The sequence below is a fragment of the Sander lucioperca genome, chromosome 1, assembly GCF_008315115.2.
Source record: "Sander lucioperca isolate FBNREF2018 chromosome 1, SLUC_FBN_1.2, whole genome shotgun sequence".
In the NCBI taxonomy this organism is placed as follows: Eukaryota; Metazoa; Chordata; class Actinopteri; order Perciformes; family Percidae; genus Sander; species Sander lucioperca.
In genome coordinates, this window is record NC_050173.1 from 36,420,473 (window position 1) to 36,436,892 (window position 16,420).

Below are 16,420 nucleotides of genomic sequence, written 5' to 3' on the forward strand. Positions count from 1 at the left end.
CTGCTTAATTTCATAGTTTGGTGTTTCTTTTTCCCTCCCTAATACCAGTGACATCTATGATTAATTTTGTTTGCAACTTCACACTCATTGTCACAGTTCAAAGCAAGACAGAGAAAGGCAGGAGAGGAAAGCAGAGCCCCTCCGTGAAATTGGCCCGTGTTGTGGTTAATGATGCAACTTCTGTATGACGTTGTTTCCAGATTGCAAAGTTCCAGCTTAATGTAAAGCTAAGTCAAGACAAAGAAAAGCAAACGTGCTGCAGAGAGTAATTTAAACCATGTTTGTGTGAGCAGAGCCTGGCCCAACTCTCCTAATTTTACTCAGGTATTGTTTTCAATAACAGTGTATTCATGGAAACCAGAACCCCCCTAAAACAACCTTTATTTATTTCTTTATTTTTGTGTTGGGTTGGTTTTTTACATGTCTTTTAATCCTTTTTACAGGCAAGTCTATATATATATATATATATATATATATATATATATTTTTTTTTTTTTTTTTAATCTAAGCATTAGAAACAAGATTGGATTTGTGTATTCCAGTCTTGTTGACCTATTTGTATTGTTTACCACAGTAACAAAGCAGATGTACACATGCTAACTGGTGCCTAGTTTTTCCAATATGAACTCAGTGTTACGTAAACGTATGAATAAAATAAAAAAAAAAGTTTTGTTTAATTCTTTCGTCCACAGCACCGCTGCTTTCTCGCACCAGACGCATGTTCAGTGTGGTTACATTGATACTAGAGTAGCCTACTAGATACTAGAGTAACCCTTCAGTTTACTGCTGCAATGAATGAAATGCAGAAGAGACGAGAGCATCTGTCTCCACAAAATCCTCTGAACTTGGTTATTTATTTCTGCTTTTGAACGTAATCACTGTGAACCAATCATAAAATAAGCTTTATTTCTCTCTCTCTCTCTCTCTCTCTCTCTCTCTCGCTCTCGCTCTCTCTCTCTACACTGTGCAATGGCAAATTCAAGTAGCTACAAAACATTAGTTCTGGTGGTGTACAGCTTGACTGGAGTATGTGATGTTGGTTGTTTACTGAATATGACATGTAAAGCTCTGTCCATTTTCATCACATAAAGTAGTTGTTATGCTTTGCTCACAGGTTGTGGTCCTGGTCGTATCTGAATTGTTATGACCAGGGACCCACCTAAACCTTGCTAAAAGAAGAGTTGAACACTGGTCAGATAACCTTGGTCATTGGTGTGAAAGAGGTATTACATTGAAAGCACATTAGTAGAGGCTCTTTTAATGGCCAGCATGAATAGGAGGAATGATGACAGCAAGCAAAACCTGTTTTAGTGTTCATATGGGCACCTGACTATTGTTTAACACAGACCTGACACTGACCTTAAATTGCTGTGATGTCAGTCAAAATATATAGTAACCTCTATTTTTAGGTGGCCACTGTGGCCTTCTTCAGCTTTCCCAGAGCCATCTCCCTCCCCTCCTATTATGCCTTCAAGGCCACCATGACCACCTTTTCTATCTTTTTGTCACCTTTCCCCCTGTAGGATCCCTTCCTGGCAGAGTTGCTGCAGAACAATAAGGACCAGATTGTGTGTTACCATGAGCACGACTCCCTGCTGGACCACAAGGAGGAGGAAGCCCTGAGCGAAGAGGATCGTAAGGCTGCCTGGGCCGAGTATGAAGCAGAGAAAAAGGTAGGCGAGGATAAAAACCCACACAGACATGCATGTTACAAAAATATCCACCAGTTCCAAAATCAAACGCACACACATGCAGCACATAGCCCTTGTGTGTCATTCTCCAAATCATTGACATCAAAGTGCAAGGTGAGCTAAGTGAGGCCCCACTGTAGTTTGTCAAGATGTGTGAGTTAGTGTTGGATCTGTACAATCCTTTCATCACTTAGATTAAGCAGATGACAGGCCCTACTACTGTGATAGTCATTTAGGCCCGCCATTAGGCTAGTGATCTGCTATACAAATCATTGAGAGGCTGTCCAAACACTGTCAGTACTACTGTAAGTACTTAGGTCCACAGAGGGTTAGGGACTCTTTCTGTCTGTGCTACACTCTTCACTTTTCTCTCTTTTTCTTTTGCATCTCCTCCATTGTCCCCTCCTCTTTCCTCTTCTTTCTTGTGGGACAAATCAATGGGCAATTAGTGGGGTTTATTTGGAGAAGTGCATAGGAGGGGGGGAGCAAGTCTCCTCTCTCTCTCTCTCGCTCTCTCTCTCCCCCCCTGTGTAATCCTAGATTCTAATTCAGCCTAATGATTATTTTTCCAACACACTCTCCCTCCTCTGCCCTCTGTGTGCCTTAAGCGGCTTTTCCCTCAGAGCTCCTCTGCTTTTCAAGAGAACAGAGGGTTCCCAGTCACAGTGAAAAACAGTGGCGCTGAGGTTGAATGTGAGGATTTCAATTGCGTTCGCATCACTGCAATCTGTCAGCCACTAAAGATATACAAGTAATCACTTTCATCCACGAAAGGCTGTTCAGTATCACATTGTATACTCAGAGCTTTGTAGGAGAAACAACTGGAACGTAACCCGGCCTCTGCTAATGTCTTCACAACTTAAGGGTTGGCCAGCGGTGGCCAGGAAAAGCTGTGTATGAATATCAGATTTGCAACTCAGGAAATGGGAAAACTGTGAGAACATGATCAGGCGCCCAAAACTAAACGGATCCCAGGAGCCCTCGGCCTCACTGGGGTGACTTCAGCTTGGTGCAGACCTTAAAGAGGCTCATGTCATAAATGTTTGGTTTTGGATATGAAGTCAAGTCTAGATTTTGTGTCTGTCTTAAGATGTATGAAGTCTGCAGAACATCTGAGAATGAAGCTCAAGTCCAGAAGTGGCTACTTCGTAATAGCAAACGTGTGTGTGTGTGTGTGTGTGTGTGTGTGTGTGTGTGTGTGTGTGTGTGTGTGTGTGAGTATGATCAGTGCACAATTGCAGAATTACGTCGGTACTACTCGGGATCAATTCACGTTAAATCAATCGGTGCCAGATTTGGGTACCTGAGAGGGCTTTTCTGTCCTCTGCATGTTTCACAGAGAGCGGGGCTCAGCTCCGACACACACGCAGAGGTGCGGTGCAGACGGAGAGAAAGTTTGCTACCTCTGCAGGTGAGACACGGCAATGTCGGTAAAGCGGACACAAGTGTAGTTGCACTTTTCAAAACTTCACGCAGACAGCGTTTGCTGCAATATAATATAAAAGCGAGATCAAAAAGGTCATGAAAATAAAACGGGCGAAAAAATTATAAGATACAAATACAAGAAAAATAGTTATAGTGCAGTGTAAGAAATGAATAATTATTTGATGAATAGGCCGTAGGGACAGGTTTTGGGAGGAGAGAGGGACACCATAGTTATTAGGTCTGACGAGGTTAGTTATACAGGAGAAAAGCCTTTTGATTTTGTGGCAAAACCTTTCACAGTGCTCATTTTTCATTTTGTGACTATTTGTCCAGTCATATTTGATCATTTAAGTTTTCTTTAAAATAGTGTTAAAGTCTCGTTCTCGTGAACCCAATTTCGTGTCTCGTCTCGTGAGCTGTGTGTCTCGTCACACCCCTACCGCACACCTGTCTCTCTGACCAGGTCCAAAGATCCCCCACTGGCCCCCAACAAACACACACACCCCTACATACCGGATGGCCAGATTACAGGGCACAGGAAAAACATCTGCAGCAGAGGCTCAATTACACACAAACATCGGCATCCTGCTGGCCTTTACTGGGACAAGACTGTTTACTTCAGGTCGCTTCTCACACACGCACGTTTAATACAACAGAAGCAGGTCGATTTCAGGAACCTTGTTACTCTGGCAGAGTGAAACATGTTGTGTGTGTGAAGTGGTTAAAGCTTGGTGGTCAACATTACTGACTGAACATGAAGTGAAGAGCTGGACCAGTCCCTGTGTGAATGAGGTTGACGAGCGAAGTGAACTGTTGTCTCCGGTCAACCACAGTGATGACATAAAGTCTCTCCCATCATGCCCTTGGTGGCCCTCTTAATACCTGCCTAATTGAAGTGTAATTAATCCTGCTCTTCTCTTGGATGCCCCCTCTGTCTCTGTCTTTCATCTCTCAGGGTGTGTCGATGAGGACCAACTTCCAGTCTGCATACCCCCAGATGGATATGGGCTCGTCCAACTACTTCTCCTTTAACATGGCGGCTTTGGCCTCCATGACCAACCAGCAGCTGGAGGTAAGTAATGAGCTCCATATGCCCCTCTGCTGCCTCCCTCTCCTTCCCCCACGGCATGGCGCCCCACATTCCTCAGACCCCACTGCTAATTGTGACAACAGTCTAGTAGCCGACGTCCCGACTCTGCCCCGCTCCTCCACCCAACAGTCCATAATATTCCATGTCTGGGGCAGCAGCTATTTATACATGGTGGCACATCTGAATGAGGGAGAGGACAAAACGTCCGAGAGGCAACTTGTGTTCTTCAATAAGGATGTCAAATGAGTTTAAAATGTATCCTGGCTTCAATTCTGGTGGTCATGGCATGGGAGAAATTCTGTTGTTGCAGCGGTATCCTTGAAAGTAGACAGACTCTTATGTGTAGAAGTGATTCAATAACTCAGTAAGTGATGCATCCTCTTGTGAAATTGTAAAGATTTTTGAGCTTAAAATCAATTTATAGATTTATTTATTTGATTTTATTTGACTCATGAAATGTAAATAAAAGTCAAAACATACACAATATTGACAGTTATTCAACATACAAATGAGTCCTGCCATTTCTAACCCCCTCCAAATCAATATACAAATATAAGCAACCCTTTACCAATGCACCCCGAAAAACAATATAAGTCATGAACATTGTTATTTTCATTCAATTTTCACTGTACTTTCATCTTACTGCACAGGTAACATGCAACGTTAATACTGTAGAACAACACTGACAGAAGAAGCCAACAATTATTAAATTTAAATAATAATAAAAAATAAAATAACTGTAAATCGAATGAAACTATCCTTAATGTTGATTAGTTATACATCACAAGTAATAGCCTATCAGGTAGTGCTGTGGGCGGGACATTGAGTGAGACTACTGTTGTAATTAGTTCGGCAGTCGGATAAAAAAAACTGATTCCGGTAATTGTAAAAATGCTGAATATTGCAGCCGATAATCGATCGACCCCTAGTAAATATCTGCCAAAGAATACTCAGTTATGTATCCATTGTTTTGGTGATAATGAGAAAAGCTTACCTGTCTTCTTCATTTGTGTTCAGGACCTTATAAACCAGGGACGACATAAAGTCATTGAAGCAACAAATGCATTGAAGACTCTATCACGCGAGTCACTGGAAGATACTATCGCCAGATTGGTAAGTGTTTTTTTTGTTGTTGTTGTTTTTTTAATCAGCTTCATGTCAGTGAAGATGAACGTCTAACTTTTCTTAGGGATTAATCTCCGTTTGTCCAAAGGAGCGCTTCTAATGAAGTCACATTTCTGTCACTGGCCTGCAGCAAGATGCTAGTGGAGTGATTCTAGTTGTGATGGTGGTTGATGGTAACATGTGTGAGCTATTCTCTCTCCCCACAGTGGAAGGAGAACCCAGCACTCACAGAGAATCAGGTCCAGTCCATGGCTCTGGGACGGCAGGCCACGGTGGAGCTGGAGGTCAAGCGCAGGGAACTCGCGTACCGGGACGTTCTCACCAGGCAGCAGACGGTAAGAACTGCTCTGTGCATGAGCCACAGTAGCTGGAGACTAAAAGACTGTATCTGCTGTCACCATTTTACTAGCAAATCAGGCTATTTTATTATGAAAATGAAATGGTAGAAGTTAGGTTAGAAGTATTTTTTCATTCACCCTTCAAGAACACTTAAGTTGTACAACCTAAATAATAATAAAAACAATGCAGTCTGTTCGACCAAGAAAGGGCAACAATTATATTCATATTCATGTGTGAGGTTTTGGTTGTTCAGCTGGTACTTATTTAATTTAGTAGTTATTTTACCGGTCCCTCTGTTTGTGTCTGCCCAGCTGATGATGTACGTGCAGAAGCTGATCACCAACAGGAAGGTGCAGGAGCAGCAGATGGCCATGGCTAACCAGGCCAGCTACCTGAACCAGCTGGCCATGCAGAACGGCATGATGGGAGGTGCAGGGCTCAGCCAAATGGACCTGCTGGGGCTTTACCAGCAGCTCCACGGCCTAAACTCCCATCAAGGCATGGGCAAGAATCCTGGGCCCTCCAAGGGCCTGTAGGTCAGAGGGACTCTTCCTCACCCCCCACTCAGCCAGCCGGCTCCCAGTGGGCCAGTCCAAGTGAGGCCAAGTTCTCTGTAACAAACACACTGTGACACCACCGCTCAGAGCTCAAAGCAATCTGGTGCACCAAGCAGAGGGTGGAGTAGTTTTGAGACTAGGCTGCTGTCCACTGGGGCCTCAAGTGGGATAGACTCAGTTCTGCATTCTGTAGTTCACTAAGAGAAGGTGGAATATAATGTATAAATGACTGTGTGAAAGGAGTCTATTAGGAATTTCAACAGAAAAATGTATATACCGCCTTAATGTTATTCAAGTTCTATATCTTCATTTTTCATGTATTTAAAGAAACTAATTTCACCCCCAATGCTTTTAAGCATTGCATTGTTTTTCTCTTGAAAAATGGTTTCCTTATTATTTAAACTCGGTTTTTTATACTGTTTCAAATGCATAACTAAACCTGAGTGGGACCAGCGTCGTGGTGACAGGACTCTATTATGTAAAGCTCTACACGCTTATTAGCCCCAGTAGATTCCTTTACCAATATCTAGCAAAGACGGCAGCTAATGGAGCTGCTAAGTCCTGCTCTTTTTGGGAGATAGAAGAAATTGATAAGTCGATAAAAACAGAAAAAAAAAATATAGCCTTATATTCATTTCCTAAAAAAAAAAAAAACTCTGTAAAGTTCTGAGATTTGAGATTTGTTGAATCTTTTCTATTATGCTTTTAAGTGTTTTTCATTAGTTGTCGCTAAACATGGTAATGGAATGCTTGTGTTGTTCAAAACTGCCTGCCGGTTCCTATGACCTTTTTGTAACATCATCCTCATTGTCACGTGTTGTCTAGCATAGCACTGTGCGTCCTGTTCATTGTTTATGTTCCACTTGTGTTGATTCCAAGCTTGGGTGAGTAACTGGGTCCCACAAAGCACAACCAGTTCAGCCAGATATCATAGGGCCCAAAATCTTTCCCTTTACTTTGTCAAAGTTTGAAGTATGTGTCTCATGGTGGATTAGAAAGAGTAAAGAAGGAAATCTTATTATATATCTGGCTGATTTGTGTCCTCTGCTTTGTGAGAAATGCCTTCTGGACACTAGTCTCACTAGGCAGGCCCCCAGACTATACCTGTATTCTACTTTGGCACATTTTTGCTTCTAATAGTTAAACTGGTGTAGCTGTTAATCGAGAGGAATATGTTCATTTCTCACAAAGAGATGTCTCTAGTTGACTCCTGTGTTTGCACAAGGTGTATTTCATAAATGTAGAGAAACTTTTTTGCCCTCTAAGAATGTTCTTATGTTAGCAAATACACCAACATGATTTGCCATGAATCTGATCTGCTATTATCTTGATAAGTATTTAATATAACATTTAATAAAGTGACCAAAAGGATGAGCACCTCCTTTGTTTGAATCATTTGTTTTTAAGGACTGAAACATTAACAAATAATATTGTATATAGTGCATTCCTTTGACTGAATTTATAAAGGGGAATGTTGGTAGGAGACTTTGTAATTCTGGTTAGCAAGACACTTGTATGCACCTGCATGATGAAGACTGACTGATGGTGGTTTTTAAGGCTTAAACCAATTTTTATACCGATAATATCTGATAACAAAATGTTGGCATTGTATACCTTATTAGACAGATGAAGATGAGAATAAATCAGTGGAGAAAGCTGCAGAATGATATGCAGCAAAGGTCCCGAGCCAGACTTGAATCGGGGACGTTGTAGTATGTGGTCAGTTTCTTAAACCACTTGACGACCAGAATATAGACACAAAATTCAAAAGATGTCTTTTGCAGGAAATTTGAGCAGTAAAATGAAATTGCCAGTGCTCTCTGGAGGGCTAACTATATAACTGGTATGGTGTAGATTTATTTTACCTTCAAACAGAGCCAGGTGAGCTGTTCTCCCTGCTTCCAGTCTTTATGCTAAGCTAACAGTCTCCTGGCTCCAGCTTCATATTTATGGTGCAGTTATGAGAGTGGTATCGATCTTCTCATCTAATTCTCAGCATGAAAGCTAAGCATATTTCCGAAAATTTAGCACTATTCATTTAACAGTTGGAAAGCAGATAGCTGACACATGCTGATGCACTGCCCCTGTATTTCACACCCACAGCACTTAGTGCCTTTGGTCCCACACTCTTCTCCCTTCAATCTTTCATCTATTTTTCCCTCTCCCGGTATTGTTTTCATTTCTCAGTCTGCCAGGGTTTTCCCCTGCATGTCTTTGACTTTTCCATTCCCTTCCCCCCCAGGGGAGCTTGCTCTCACAGCTTACAAATATCTGCCAGTGGAGAAACATTACAACTATTGCAGATGTTGAAATGTTGATCCCATCCCCTCTCAGCCCTAGATTACCACCACTCCAGGTTTGCAGCACATCCCTGCTGGTTCTCTGCAGCAGGCAGCTGTTTCTGTCCATTGAAAGGCTGCAGACTACACCATAGTGGGGTCTGTGAGGCCCCCGCAATGAACAACCAATCACTGCTTTAAATCAATGCTGATGTGTAAAGCCAATTAGGAGCTGGGATCCAGTTGCATAAGGAATCCGATTTTGTACGGTGGATGTAGGCTGACTAAGACCTTATGGAGACAGAGAGGGCCTGTGCACATTACTTTGTAAAGGGTTTATGAGGGCAAATTGGCATGGGATTGTATCATGTTCTCCTCTGGGAAAAAAATCTGTGGTATGTTTTAACCTCCATCTTTTGGACAGCAGGACAAAATGCCATGCAGTCATTGCTTTTAAAAACAACATTTAAGGTATTTTATTAATAATGAGTGTGCGGCACAATAATGGTCTTCCATCAAGTTATCTTACATCAGCAAAGCCTAAATCGATTGTGTCCAGACAAAGGAAAGCTACCTTTTAATGTTGCTAAGATGGGCCTGTTCATTATCAGGTATAAACCACAAATGTAAACATCATGGTGGCGCTGGAGGAAAAGCTAATAAGAGAGTCAATAAGAGTCTACCTCTGGGGACCATGAATGTCTACTAGATTTTATGGCAACCCATCCAACAGTTGTTGAGATAATCAAGTCTGGACCAAAGTCCGACTGACCGACATTGTCCTCCTGCTAACCATCAGGCTAGCATGGCTAAAAAATAAAAGGAAAGAAAGGCAACATTCACATAGATTCTACATCTGGTTTTAATTGGTACATAAGATTTTTATCAAAGCAAAAATAGTCTCTCACAATGAGTTCTCGATAGCAGGACAATTTTATTGTCACGATCATTGCAGTTGTTTTGAGTGTGTGTAATTTCAGTAGAATCTACAGTCCAGATAACTTCAAGTTCATTACAAAATAAAGTCTTTGCAATAAATAAATATATAGATTTATATTTATACTTTATATGTAGAAAATAAATATATTGTACATCTCATAAATAGGATCACCCATATGTACACCTCAGCTGCTTGCATTTTTAGTAATGTTCCTCACACTTTGAACATTACAAGTCACCATCCTTTAAAAAAAAGCCCATCACAATTCTTTACAACCACAGTCAGAGAAGTGCTTTTGTCCCGAGCTTAATCACTTGTTTTGCATACAATTCCTACAAGAGGCCGCTTGATATTTTATTTAAATGTGATGAATGAGATCATTAGAATCAAATGATTAAATGGGAGAGTAAGTGAGCCTACAGCTGGGACTGGGGATGTGCAGTAAGTGCTCTTTCATCTATCACACATTCATCTTAGAGATTGTATTCCCCTCTTTCATCTTTGATTTTGAAGACGACTTAATCAAACTTCAGTTCTCCTTTTAACAGTTTGATCTCTGCCTTGCAGACATTCTTCTTCTTTAGTACCTGACTATCCCCAACCTGTCACTTGCGTTTCTTCTTCTCCGATCTCTGTGTATGTGGAATGTTCCCTTTCTTACATTTAACTGTGTATAGTGCATGACAAATGCACAATGTGATGTCTGCAGTGCTTCCCGTCATTTCGAGCTCCTGAAAGTCTTCTCATAGTCAACCATTCATTTCAGTATCTACGCATTTATCTCCAAAAAGTGGTTATTGAGAAAACATGGCACCTGATTTGATCACCCTACAGCTGGGCAGTCATGCAGGCCTTCTCCGTCCACGTCCATGCAGTGGTTTTACAAGATCACTTTCCCGCCAACATCCAGGAACATGCACAATGTTTATGTCAGTGCTTGGCAGTGGGCCAAGGCACAAACACAGTGACCTCAGGGGGAGCTGAGGGTAAACAGTTCTGTACCAGGTCCAAAATATCCACAACACCCCCTCTCTCTTGTTTTATGTCTATTCCTCCAAATGTAACCAGTTCTCCAAGTGTAAGCACTGGTCACCTGTACTGGAATAAGTCCCTGTATTCCTGAGGGATCTTTTCAATCTCCACCGGCCTGGGTAAGAAGTGGGTGAGTTTCTGGTGTTTTTTAGTCCTGTTGCCCTCCCTGGGCGAGCCGTCTTTGTTTAAGGCAACGTAGTAGAAGCGTCCCGTGTCTGTGTGCTTGTACAGAGTTGAAGCGTAGGTGTTGTACCAGTTCTCCTCAAACTGCTCCCTGAACACACATTCTGCTGTCAGCTTCTTCTGCCGGAGAGAAAACAGCACATCGTCATCATCAGTCATATGCTAAAGTCTTGCTCACACGACATTTGCAACAGAAACCTGATTAAAAGCAGCTGAGATTGAGATGGGTGATGCCACTTTGCATGCAGATTCCTGATGTGCTAGTTTATGTATTTCATTACCTATTCTGGACTACATGTGAAAGCTGAGTGAACCAGTAGGACCTCATTAATGCAGGTGCTCATTATGACAAAAGTGGGGAAGTCATTACGAGGTGCTTTCCACTTTACGCCCCACACTCATTCCTAAGACCTGTTAACCTCTAGTTGTGAATGGAGAATTGTTTCCCTCCCGTGATGCAACAAGAACAGCGAGCAGGCGTACAATCTTCCCTCGCTCTCTGACTTTGTTACACACACACACACACACACACACACACACAGCCTTGGTCTTTACTGACAGCGCAGCATGAGCGATGGCTGCGGGTTCAGCAGGTGAGAGTGTGCTGGCTGAGTGAGTGTGTGGGAACAATGAGAGACATTAGGGCTAGAGCTACTCTGCTGCCAAGACCAGTCAGTCATGCAGCAAGAGGGTCAAAACTCAGTGGAGTCAAGGGTATCACTGAAGGCCAATGTGAACCCTATTCAAGGGTGTCACTATATCGCCCACTCTTCCTCTATGACACTGACTTTGTTTTTGGCTATTAGGAGGTGGCTTCTCTACACAGCAAGATAAATGTTCGTGATCAGTCAGTCTCTGCCTTTAACACACGTTACAGTTTTAGCAAGTGTTTGTGCAAGAGTCTCGGTTTTTATTCCAGCAGCAATTTTGTTGATTGGCTGTCAGGCTCTGCTTGGCTGCGGCTATGTGGTGGAGCTGTTGTCTGTAAACACAGCCCTGAGGGCACATGACTGGGCCAGCTCCATCCTAATACACACACACACACACACACACACACACAAACCTCATCGGATCAAAAGCTTGTCAAGGTCTGGCAGTTGTGGGACGGAAGCACCCTTCTACCTGTTCCCCTCCCCCTTCCACCTCCTGGCCTCTCAGCTCCAGACAGATGTGTCTACATCGCTCCCTCTCTCAGTCAGGTGACTCAGTCAGGTGTGCAATTACCCCCACCCCCACAAATCACTGCCTCCCACCCTCACCCACCCCCCTCCCCCAGGGTCAAAGCTTCAGGATGCCAGACTCTGATAGCACGCAGTAACAATATCTGCACTTTCAACATAATGGCGTTGCTTAAAAAGTAGCCTCTGTTTGAAATGTTCAGAGCCAGGGGGAGTCTGAGACCTGAGAGGCCCTCAGGTAATGCCCTGGGACACCTGATACAGGTAACCCTCACATACTTCCCCTTGATTGTCTTTATCTCTTCCATTTCCTCTCTTTATGTCTCCAGATACCAACCGCATATCAGAGAAAGTCAGCCAGGATGAAAAAAAAACAAAACAAACCTAAATGTTCTCTAGATACTACATTTACTGTGGAGAAGCACAATATATTTAACACTGCAGTCCGAACTTGAGCCCAGCTGTGTACAGAGAGGTGATCTCCACTAAATTCAACACGCAGCACACATCCAAAGTGACTCCAAACATTTCTGTCTCCACTTTGGGAAAAATATGTAAATATTTCTGTATATCTCAACACTAAATGAAGAGGTTGGTTTGCTCTCTAAAGCTGCAAATTCTTCTTTTCCTTGAATCCATACACATGGGAAACAATAATGAACAATGAACAAATATGTTAAGTTTTTAATTTTGTTTTCTTTGCCACTGCCAGACGGTGTTGCTTTTGGTCATTATTTATTGGGTCTATTGTCTTTATTAATTACTCTGGTCCCCATATTGCAGAAAAGGGAAGTATGTGACAGAGAGTGTGAGACTCTGTAAAAGAAACATACTTGTTTTGTCTCACTGTGGTTTTCCCATCTGCCACGTACAGGAACCTTGATAACAAACAGGCTCTCAGATTGCTCCTGAAAATGTATTTTTGATAGCTCAGTACTGACGTGTATTGTAAAAAAAAAAAAAAGGAAAGACAAAAAAGGTTAATTTTCTGAGAGTGGCTGGAAAATAGTGCATTCCGTAAAACAAGTAACGTGTGTTTGAGTGCCAGACTTGTTGTGAATGAGACCCTGAGCTGCATGGCGAGGGCGGGGTTGTAAATGAAAGGAAGAGGTTTTTCGACTCACCGACCCATAGAGCTCTCCTTTCTCATTCATGCCGAGGTAGAGTCCAGCGTCCACCCCTCTGATGCTGACCAGACCCACTGCCAGACTGATGAACTCCAGGATACCTGAGGTCAAACAATGCACACACGATGCACAAAAAACAGTCAGGGAAACCCACAAGCAAACTGCCCCATCCCCAGCAAGTGGCCTCCATTTGTGTGACAGCAGACCAGTCAACATATGCACCAGTTAACTGGTTTTGGGAGCTTTATTTTTGCTTTGGTAGTTTACTGCTCCTCCTGTCATGTGGCTTTATAGTCACTATTATTCCAAATGTTCAAAGGAAAAAAACTGCTTGCATCTCCATTCTACTATTGAAAAAATGTTTTAAGATCACTACATAACTTATTTTGTCTTTGATTAAAGCAGAAAAGACACACGTATGGCCTGGATGCACCAGATAAAGATTTATTTGATTTTTTTTATCTTGCTTTTAAAAAAGTCTAAAGTGCACACATCACTCATTAAATCATAAACGACTGTGGTGTCTATAAATGTGTGCATCCTGTCTTTGGGACTTCCCACTAGCTACTAATACAGACTGAGAAGTCACTTTTATGAAGCTGAGATGTGGGTAAGTTGTTTAGTGGGCTGCTGCTGACTCACTTGGCAGTTACTGTAAAGTGTGACTTCAAAGGCAGGGGAACAACCGGTACAATGAAACGTTGTTGTGATGCAGAGGTTAGCCAGAGAGGATCCAGCTGGCTGTGCTGACTGGCAGAGGCCAGCTTACAGCCACCTGGTCCCCATCTCCCCGACCTCATCTGCTGCCAGAGGATGACAGAGAAGATCCCTCTAATTTTTTTTGTGGGGCTAGGAGTGTGTTTCATATCCCTCTAATCAAAGCCATGTCTTCCATGCAGTTCTGCAAAGACCTTGCATTTTATAACTAAGTGAAGCCAGAAACAAACACGCGGACCACCCATCCCTGTAAACCGGCTTGTTTTGGCTTAAGTCTGAACATTAAACCTTCCCTGAATTCCGCAGTGGTCATGCTTTAATTTAGGGTTATTCCGCTCTTTCCGCAGCGAGTGCACCTGTGAGATGACTGCATGGATATGAGGCGCGAGACATGTGCGTATCTGCCCTCTGACCTCATTTGTTTATCGTTCTCCCGCGAGCCGCACCTCGCTCCATTTACATCAATGGTACCAAATCTTCAGAGCTGCGGGCGCGTGCGCGCGCAAGTTGTTGCTGTGACTGCGAGACGCGCACGCGCTGCTTGTTTGCGGCTGAGGAGAGACACCTGCCCCCACGCGCAGCGGGGATTGCCAGAAAAAGGTGTGTGGCTCTTCTTTCCTGCGCGCCAGGTGACAGTGACGCACGAATGAGTATTCATTGGGGATGTGCGTCAGGAAAAAGCCTCTTAATTAAACGCACTTCATCCAGTTTTAGAGTGACAGCGGTGAAAATGATCTTAAGTGATAGTAGGCTACAAGATATATCGCATGGCAAAACTGTAATTAAATGTTATACTATTGATAATTGCTTTCCTCGAGATTACCGGAGGCCATAGTTCATCCCTTTTAATTTACACTTCTCTAATCGTGATTGTATATAATAAACTGTTGATGGTTAATTGGTACTATTAAACGGAAGGCACATTTGTGTCAGTTGAGGCAGAAACACTATATATAGTCAAGGCAAGTCATATATGACAGAATCTTCAATAGTTCGAATTTCTCCGATTTAGAACAAGTTAAATGCTAAAGAAATTGTCTCACCAAATCTGCTGTGATCCTGTCTTGTCCCATGCACAGTCCCATTGGGGATTATCTCCAGCTGAAAGCCGGTCCTGCAGTAGAGTTGCCGCCGCCTCAGGATCCCTTTGAGGTGCCCGAAATCCGTAGGCGACCCCCGCTGCAGCCTCCCTTCAATCTGCCCAAGGCGCTCATTCAAGCCCACTGGAGACTCCGGTAAGGGCATATTCCCGAGTGCAGGAAAGCTTTGTAAATCCAAGTCGAGTGTCCCCAGAAAACTCCCGACCTCTGCCATTGTGTGCACAGCTGTCAAATTAAGCGAAGGCATTTGAAATGTTCGGTGACTCAAGGAGGGAGAAAAGTTTACACAAGTCCAAAGCGTACCCAGCGCGCCGTGCTCCTCCAAAATCAGCAGAGTCCTTTCAGGTTATTGATCGTCCTTTGCTATAATCATCAGTTTGATATCTCTGTTTATCAGATGGAAAGACTCTATTATATACATACTCCCCACGTATTCTCACATTGGATATTCAAACACAAGCCACGCCTGGCTGGCATCCCTTCTTACGCGCATCAGTTTCCTCACTGAATGTGCACTTTCAGTCCAACTTTTACCACTGATGATGCTGCTGTCTGCAGGTTTTTTTGTCACTGCCCTCTTAGAAAGCTGTATCTATCTTCCGACCAAGCAAATCCAAGTCCAGAAGTATCTTCTCATAGCTCCTGTGCTCCTGATTGTGGTCCGACGCTGTCTGATAAAACCACATCGCCCATCCTGGCGCAGGGAACTCTGGCAACAGTTCGTGGTGCATTAAAATGCGACACAGATGCAGAAGCAAAGATAATCATTGTTCAAACACAAATGACAGCTGGCACAAAGCCGAAAAGCTACTTTTATCATAAACTAACAACCACTCCACCACAAAGGCAATCCATAATTTACTGGCTGTGTTTTTGGTCACACCATAGCCTCTCCTTGAAACAAAAAAAAGGAAAAGAAAGGAGAACCACAAAGCATCAGGCGAACGTTTCCCCCCCCACAAGATTATCTAAATAACCTGTGCACAATCTCTGATCAATCCAACCTCTTGCACAAGTGTCAGTGCCAACCACTGGACGTTTTCATGAGAGCTTTTTCTCCACCTCCTTGTTGGAAGCAGGTGCTTCCTCGCCCCTCTGCACAACGTTTGCAATGTGCTCCAGCAAACCAGCAGCTTAACCACTTGTACTACTGGCAAGGAAGGGAAAAAAAAGGGAAAATACAAATCCTGATGACGTGTAGTATCAAATCTGACTGCTGCAGAGATTGTATAAACCTCTGGAGCCATCAGAGGTTCTGTTAGATTTAGAATTTCTTTTAAAACCTCTCCAACATTAATCTTTCAAAATGTTGATTTCCCCAACTGACTTTTGTGCAACGTTTTAAATAAGCTGCTGCCTCTCCACAAGAGTTCTGCTGCTTAGTAATTATGTAACTTCATGAAACAGGAGAGAAATCACCACACACTGTGAAAAGAAAGATATACACGTATCTATTTAACTACTTAACTGTCATAATTCACAACAAATGTCCTCCCTGGACTAGCACTAGTGGTGGAGGAAGTATCCAGATCCTTTAATTTAGTAAAAGTAGCAATACATACATGCATTATTAAAAATAAATAAAAATGAACTACTGTAAAAGTCCTGCATTCAACATTTTTACTAAAGTAGTAGAA

General features: G+C 42.8%; 2 protein-coding genes across 3 annotated transcripts in view; one reads left to right on the top strand and one right to left on the bottom strand.

Moving 5' to 3' along the window:
• The window catches only part of atrx (ATRX chromatin remodeler), a 44,626-nt gene extending 37,025 nt beyond the window's left edge, over positions 1 to 7,601 (top strand). For both annotated transcript variants that reach the window (XM_031319547.2, XM_031319546.2), the window contains 5 exons: positions 1,524 to 1,673; positions 4,072 to 4,188; positions 5,224 to 5,319; positions 5,538 to 5,666; positions 5,982 to 7,601. In XM_031319547.2, coding sequence (XP_031175407.1) covers positions 1,524 to 1,673; positions 4,072 to 4,188; positions 5,224 to 5,319; positions 5,538 to 5,666; positions 5,982 to 6,206 — 717 coding nt within the window. In that variant the 3' untranslated portion in view covers positions 6,207 to 7,601. The remainder of the gene's footprint in view (positions 1 to 1,523; positions 1,674 to 4,071; positions 4,189 to 5,223; positions 5,320 to 5,537; positions 5,667 to 5,981) is intronic.
• Positions 7,602 to 9,416: 1,815 nt separating this feature from the next.
• On the bottom strand, positions 9,417 to 15,618 carry fgf16 (fibroblast growth factor 16). Its single transcript, XM_031319726.2, has 3 exons — positions 14,727 to 15,618; positions 12,964 to 13,067; positions 9,417 to 10,781 (listed from the first exon to the last, which is right to left on the bottom strand). The coding sequence occupies exons 1-3, from the start codon at positions 15,028 to 15,030 to the stop codon at positions 10,536 to 10,538; spliced, it is 654 nt and encodes a 217-aa protein (XP_031175586.1). The 5' UTR covers positions 15,031 to 15,618; the 3' UTR covers positions 9,417 to 10,535.
• Positions 15,619 to 16,420: the final 802 nt, after the last annotated feature.

Bases quoted from the DNA above. Each gene is read 5' to 3' on its own strand.
- fgf16 (XM_031319726.2), bottom strand. From the start codon at position 15,030: ATGCCTTCGCTTAATTTGACAGCTGTGCACACAATGGCAGAGGTCGGG. The intron at 13,068-14,726 runs GTGAGACAATTT...GTTTGACCTCAG, and splicing joins ACAGGATCACAGCAGATTTG to GTATCCTGGAGTTCATCAGT. The intron at 10,782-12,963 runs GTGAGTCGAAAA...TCTCTCCGGCAG, and splicing joins AAGGAGAGCTCTATGGGTCG to AAGAAGCTGACAGCAGAATG.